The 7,705-nt window shown below is 39.1% G+C and overlaps 1 protein-coding gene across 1 annotated transcript in view; it reads right to left on the reverse strand.

Moving 5' to 3' along the window:
• Positions 1–6,611: 6,611 nt before the first annotated feature.
• Positions 6,612–7,705, reverse strand: part of IQUB (IQ motif and ubiquitin domain containing) — a 78,134-nt gene continuing 77,040 nt past the window's right edge. Inside the window, exon 13 of the mRNA XM_017854312.1 lies at positions 6,612–7,356. Coding sequence (XP_017709801.1) covers positions 7,174–7,356 — 183 coding nt within the window. The 3' untranslated portion in view covers positions 6,612–7,173. The remainder of the gene's footprint in view (positions 7,357–7,705) is intronic.

Genomic DNA, 7,705 nt, shown 5'->3' on the forward strand with positions numbered 1-7,705 from the left:
CCAATAGTTATTCTATCACTAGTTTTATGATTTCTTTCTAAAATTCAGTTACAATTTGACTGAATTCTGTCATCTAAAGGATAATTTTAAATGTAACCTGAAATAACTTATATATAAAATTGTAATGGGAAAAAGGAAACTGATTGGCATATGCAGATAGAAACCTACATATAATAAATAAAGAGACAACACACAAAGCTATTGCAGCCCCCATTTCTATAACTGGTCACAAGGCCTTAGTTGCTATCTATGATTTCCTTTTTCCACTGCCTATTCTATATTACCTGTGCCCTCAGACAACATCAGCTGATCAGGATTCTTTATGGGGATGAAAACAGAATCTTTATCACTGAAGTGTCTGAGTTCACAGTCATGTATTATTTGGTTGCTGTAGTTCTCCATTGACCTTTTCTATTAAGAAAACAAGTATTAAAAGACCCCCAGAGAATCCTTTGGATTCCAAACTTAGTTCTCCTTGGCCCCCATTGTATAGCATCACCATGATTTCTCCTTAGTAATTGGGATTAATCACACCAGCTAGTAGTGGCAGATTCCTAAACTTTCACAGGATTCGTCTCCCACCCTCTGGCATGCAGAGGTGTTACTAAGGCACAAAGGATGCTTGCTACTTCAGGCTTGCCAGGTCCAATTTGGAAATACCAACCATGTAATGGAGAAGCATAATATTCTGTGGACTATCAAGATAGTCAAGACCCTGCTGCATTATGAGGGAGACCAGAAATGTTGACAGAGACTTGAAGTAAGATAGTGAAGACTTACTGCTGTCCCTGACTCATTAAGATTAAATACATATTATCTATTTTCCTAGTGGGAGTTGAAAACATTGAATAGGTCAATAGGTATATGCAAAGAGGTGGAGATACACAGACCTTCTCCAATAAAGACAAGACATCTGTAACCACAGCTACAATTGCTATCATCCTCTGATTAACTTTATGATAATCCACAGCAGCTTTACAACTTGAATAAAATTTGCACCAGCCTAAAGGGTAATTAAATGGAAACGTGGTAAGAACCATTATCTTTCCAGTATTTGATGGCATCAGTTCTCTTATGGATACAGTATTGTTGTTATTCTTTCTGGGGAAGGAAAGGATTGGAGTACAGTTTCAGGGGCTTTCATTTGACCTTTCCTACTATAATAATCCTCACTGCATAGATCAGAAAACCTATGTAGGAATACTGCCAGTTACTAAGTATATAGATATCCCTCTTTATATACTGGGATTGGACAAATGAACATAATGACTCTATGGTTTGCAATGCACTCATTACTGGATAAATTTAGGTCAGGAATCAAATACCTAGTCATCAAAGACTCCCACTTTGATCAGTGGGCTCCAGTGATGTTTTGAATCTCTCGACCTGAGTCATTAGAGAGCCAGTATCTAAGAACCCTTGGAAGGTCTGGGTGTTTGCTTCTCCCCAGGCTACTGTCCCCTGATAAATGGCCCAGGTCCCACTATAGATGGCTTAGAGAAATATTCATGGTAACCATTTGTAAGCGTGCAGAGGGGGGTCATTCCTTAAAGGCAGCCAGCCACTTCTTCCATCAAGAGGCTCTAGGTCTGTGAAATGGCTCAAGTCTGAGAACTCTATAAAACACACACACACACACACACACACTCTATAAAATATTCCCCATTACAGCACCTTGAGTAAAATTTTTTCTGTCCTCCAGAGTTGAAATTTCTCTGCTCATATAGGTCATACAGAACCATAGTAGGCTGCTGTAGTAGGTTGAATGGTGGCCTCATTTTAGATATGTCCATGTCCCAATACCTGGCACCTGTGAATGTAACCTTATTTGGACAAAGGGTATTTGCAGTTATAAAGAAGTTGAGGGTCTTAAATCATCCTGTATTATTAGCCAGTGGCCCTAAGTCCAATGCCAAGTGTTCTTATGAGAGACAGAAGACACAGACACATGACAAGAAGGCAGCAATGTGACCACAGAAGCAGATATTAGAGTGATATGGTCCAGGAAGCCAATAAATGCTGGAAGCCACCAGAAGCTGAAAGAGACAAAGAAGGATTTTCCCATAAAGATTCCAGAGAAAGCGCAGCTCTGCTGACACCTTGATTTCAGACTTCTTGCCTCCAATACTGTAAGACAATACATTTCTGGGACTTTTTTTTTTTTTTTTTTTTTTTTTTTTTTTTTTTTTTTTTTTTTTTTTTGAGAGAGTCTTGCTCTTTCCCTCAGGCTAGAGTGCAGTGGTGCCATCTCAGCTCACTGCAACCTCTGCCTCCCGAGTTCAAGCAATTCTCATGCCTCAGTCTCCCAAGTAGCTGGGGTGACAGGCACCTGCCACCACGCCTGGCCAATTTTTGTATTTTTAGTAGAGATGGGTTTTCACCATGTTGGCCAGGCTGGTCTCGAACTCCTGACCTCAAGTGGCACACCTGCCTCGGGCTCCCAGAGTGCTGGGATTACAGGCATAAGCCACTGTGCCCAGCCACATTTCTGTTGTTTTAAGACACCCAGTTCGTGGCAATTTTATGACGGTCCTACTAAGCTACTACAACTGCCCATTTCATTCCTGTGGATATAATGATCAATTAATAGCTGCTATAAATCCCTGCAGGGTCAGACGACTCTATCCATAGTGACTTGTTTCTTTTAAAATGTTATTGTGGTAAGAGCATTTAGATTGAGATCTACCCTTTTAACATATTTTTAAGTGTAAAATACAACATTGTTATCCATAGGCACAATATTGCACAGTAGAGCTCTAGAATGTATTCATCATGCATAACTGAAATATTACATCCATTGATAATAGCAACTCCTATTTCGCCCTACCCTGCTCCCAGCCCTGGACAATCACAATTTCATTCTTTGCTTCCATTAGTTTATTTTAGATACTTTATATGAATGGAATCACACAGTATTTGTTCTTTCTGACAGGCTGATATCACTTCGTATAACATCTTTCAGGTTCATGTATATTGTCAAATATTACAGGATTTCCTTTTTGCTTAAGGCTGAATAATATTCCACTGCAAGTACTCCATTGCATGTATATTGCATATATCATTTGTTTTATCCGTCCGCTGGTGAACATTCAGGTTTTTTTCCCACATTTTGGCAATTGTGAATAGTGCTGCAATAAGCATGGCAGTGCTGGTACCTCTTTGTGATCTTTATTTCAATTCTTTTGGATAAATACCCAGAAATAGAATTGCTGGATCACATGGTAATTCTACTTGTAATTTTTGAGGAACCTCCATACAATTTTTTTTTTTCTTTTTTTGAGATGGAGTCTCGTTCTGTCACCAGGCTGGAGTGCAGCAGTGCGATCTCGGCTCACTGCAACCTCCACCTCCCCGAGTCAAGCGATCCTCCTGCCTCAGCCTCCCAAGTTGCTGGGACTACAGATGTGTGCCAGCACACCCAGGATTTTTTTTTTTTTTTTTTTTTTTTTAGTAGAGACAGGGTTTCATCATGTTGGCCAGGATGGTCTCGATCTCTTGACCTGGTGATCCGCCCGCCTTGGCCTCCCAAAGTGCTGGGATCACAGGCATGAGCCACCACACCTGGCCATACAACTGTTTTCTACAGTAGCTGCACCATTTTGCATTTTCACCAACAGTGTTCAAGTGTTCCAATTTCTCCACAATCCCACCATTGTTTGTCGTGATTTGTTATTTTGTCCCTAGGGCTTCTAGGGATTTTTCTCTCCTATGGGGTGTAGGTATTTATAGGAGGTGTCTGAGAAGGTGGTATATAATAAGTAGATCTATTCCAACAACCCATCGTCCTGTGTAATGTTTTCCAGGGAAGTGTTGGCATTTCAAACTGATTGGTATAGGCCACTTTTGAATCCAGGCATCAGTTAACACATCTAGCAATTCTCAACACTTTAAAGCAACACATTAAATCCTGAATTCTAGGCAGAAACTCAAATTTGGGTTGATATAATCTTTATCCTTTTAGATAACCTAATACCCTTACACTATGCTCTTACGCATGCTCCCCTGGCTCTTTACAAAATAATGCAAGATCCTGCAGGTCTTCCAGTGTTCAAGCTAACTCATACCAGAACACACTTTTTTCTTCCTCACTAATATCCTTACCTTAGCAAAAGATCTGATAAGAGTTGACATTTGACAGTACAGCTCTGCAAAGTTTAATTAGGTTCCAGACTTAATCCTCACTCACATGTGCCCTTTAAACACATTTTTAAGTGTAAAATACAGCATTGTTAACTATAGGCACAATATTGTACAGCATATACAGGAGATAAGTAATTTTGTCATAAAGACTTTCTGAATATCTGTCTGGGCCTTGAGTTGGACATTCGAGACTTTCAATTTATCCCTTTCTCTATGGACCCTCTCTAGTGTAAAATACAACCATCCTATCCCACAATTTTTGTCATCAAAGGGATAAATTGCCTCAGCCACTGGATCTCCATATGCTTTACCCGCCATCTGCACCCCATTCTATTCTATGTCACCATTGGTGATAATGTGAGTAATCATGATGCTACCACTTACTGCAGATTGCCATTATTCTATTCACCTGCCAAGGTTATCCATATGCTGTTCAAATGTGGGAGTAACCCAACCCTAGGATTCCTTTTTTCTTTTTTTCTTTAGATGGAGTCTCGCTCTGTCGCCTAGGCTGGAGAGCAGTGGCCTGATCTCGGCTCATTGCAAGCTCCGCCTCACGGTTCACGCCATTCTCCTGCCTCAGCCTCCCGAGCAGCTGGGACTACAGGCGCCCGCCACCAAGCTCGGCTAATTTTTTGTATTTTTAGTAGAGACGGGGTTTCACCATGTTAGCCAGGATGGTCTCGATCTCCTGACCTCGTGATCCGCTCGTCTCAGCCTCCCAAAGTGCTGGGATTACAGGCGTGAGCCACCGCACCCAGCTAGGATTCCATTTTAAGCTCAGTTTCCTGAGATCATTTCTGGTACCAATTACTGCTTGGGTCAAGGTCCAGCAGAAATCTGTTGGCTCACTCGAACTGTTTAATTTAAGAAGTATTTAATAAAATAATTTTTTACAATGGAGAGGACCCTAACAAAACCAATACGAAAAATAAAGCATCTTAACCTAGCTACACAAAAGGAAGACATTTTCATGCTTAAGCTAAAAGAGGAAAAGGAAAGATGACTTTCAAAATTCAGAAAGAGTCATGGTGCAAGAGGGATTACCACCCAACCAGAGCTGTGGTTTGATGTAGAGAATTGCAGCCACTGACAACAGACCAAAAAAGCAGATAGGAGAAACCAAGGGAATACATACCCTTACCTCTTTCTTTCAGACTTCAAATTTCCTGTCCTCCTCTCTCCATTTTTCTCCGTAAGTCTTCCATTCCAGTTGTTTCACCCCTGGGTCAACAGGGGAATTCTAAAGTCCTTTATTTCCTCCTCTCTGGCTATTTTCTTCTCACTGCCTGCCTCCCCAACCCTCCCTGCTACCTCCCCAACCCTTTCTTCTCTGAGCTATGGGATTCTCCTAAAGTGTCTTACAAAACATCTAACCATTTATATTCCAGTGTAAACCTGCATTTGTCTGTATTAAATTGCTGCCAGTTTATCAGTAATCAGAATGGTCCCCAATCTAGTCCCATCTGTAATTTATTGTTTAGAGAGTTCCCTGAATTGTCTATGAGACCTTGAAAATGACTACATTATGGCAATTTCCTCCTTGATATACTTTCTTAACAACTGCCATGTGCTGTGAAAAATTTTAGATATCCTACAAAATGTGTGGCTGAAATGTTGTCAAATATTTACATAGAACAAATATTTAACTTCTTGATCATTAAACTTGAGAGAAAAGTCTCATTAATTGCTGACTGGAATTAGGAGAAAAATCATATGTCTTATGTATATATAACTATGTTGTGTGTGATAGTGAGTAAAATATTGCTATTTGATTATAGATTTTCACTTTTAATTCTTTCTCCATTTGGATACTTTCTATGTAGCCCTTCAGATCTACTCTTCCCCTTACATACTCTGCTCTTTGCCTTGAAGCCCTAAAAATTATAAACTGACTCCTACCCCTTCTGCTTTCCTTTTGGGTTTGGCCAGTGGGAAACCCAAGCAGGAGACTGGAGGAAGGAAGAAGTATGAAATTGTATATTTCTCTAGTTCATGAGATTCCCTTATGCCTGGCTGTTCCCTTCACAGCTGGTCATGTTATCATGATCAAGATAACTTGATCCTCTCAGTTATCTTCTTTACACTCTTCCTGGGTTCTCAGACCTTCTCCCCAAGTTCATTTGAGACTAGAGGGAGAGATTGTCTGATACTGGCTCTGTGTCCCTTTACTATTCTTTTAGTTTCCCTATCCACTACCCACACCTTACAATAAGGCCCTTTGTAAATAAACTCTCCTTGGCTTAAGCTATTTCGAGTGTGCCATCCATTTCCTGTTAAGACTGACTGGCAAACCATTGCTCATCACTGCAGGTCCCTAATGTGTATGTGGTCAAGGTCACTTCTTCTTTGGTTTATTGGAGAAGGGGGTTGTTATGGTTTATTTAACAAGTTTATTCTTCTTACAGTTTCACCATGGTCCACAGGGAGTTTTCCTTGCGTATGCTAATAGCTCCATTGTTTACCCAGAATTAAGGTTTTTTATTTATTTATAGTTTCAATTGTTTTATTGGGATTATGAGAAGGATGGAAGGTGAAAGCAGACAATAAACTGCAAAGATTCAAATGCCTATACTAAAATATAAATTTTTTTATCCTACTTATAGAAATTTTCAAGAAACAGCATTTTATAATGTTTCCTCCCCTCCACATACTGATTAGCTTCCTATAACTACATTTTATCTAAAATAAATAACTTGAAAGTTGTCTAGTTTTTATTTGGTTGTTAGATTTTAACTCTAATATACTTGAAATTTTAAAAATAATTTAATGTGAAAACACATTTTAAAATGTTTTCTTTACTCCAAAATATTAATTTCAGTAACAAAATTGCATTTCAATTTAGCACTAACTTCCTAACAACAGTATACTTATATAGAAATGTTTTCTCTTTATATAACTCAAAATACTTATGGAAAACACAAAACAAAATCAATAAACAGATTAAATTCCATTTCCATACTCTGTGACCTCTGTATTATCCTATAAGCAGTGAACAAAATGCCGATCATCAAACAAATACTCCTGGATCACCTAAGGAGGAGGTCTCTGGGATTCTATAATCTTAGGTGTTGTGTCTGAGTGATGTTTCCATCTGATCTCATCAATTTCACCATCATCAAGTATAAATGAGGCCAGCACTGGAATCTGAGAAAAATAGTTCTTAGCCAGGATATGTTTGTGTTTGATCTTGTGAATAAATGAGCGTTCATATCCCTGCAAAGAAAAAAATCAAATTCTAGTAAATATCACAGATATATTTTGCCAGATAAAAATACTGTCATGCCTCGGTGCCTTTGCTTGTCAATTCTTTCATCCCAGATTACATTTATTTTTCTCACATTGTCTATCATCATTCACAACTCAGTTCCTATGATACTTTAACCTGGAAGTTTTCCCCAACACTCTGACTTCTCTAAGTTTAAACCGCTGCTAGTTACCAACTCAGTATTCATTCTCTCTTCCATTTGAGCCGGAGGCCTGATTTTGTACAGGGTGTGATGTGTCTAGCTTTCTTAGTCTTTATTCTAACTGGGGGTGTCTAGTTAGAATATATATATATATA

This window comes from Rhinopithecus bieti, unplaced genomic scaffold (genome assembly GCF_001698545.2).
Source record: "Rhinopithecus bieti isolate Rb0 unplaced genomic scaffold, ASM169854v2 scaffold_36410, whole genome shotgun sequence".
Taxonomy (NCBI): Eukaryota; Metazoa; Chordata; class Mammalia; order Primates; family Cercopithecidae; genus Rhinopithecus; species Rhinopithecus bieti.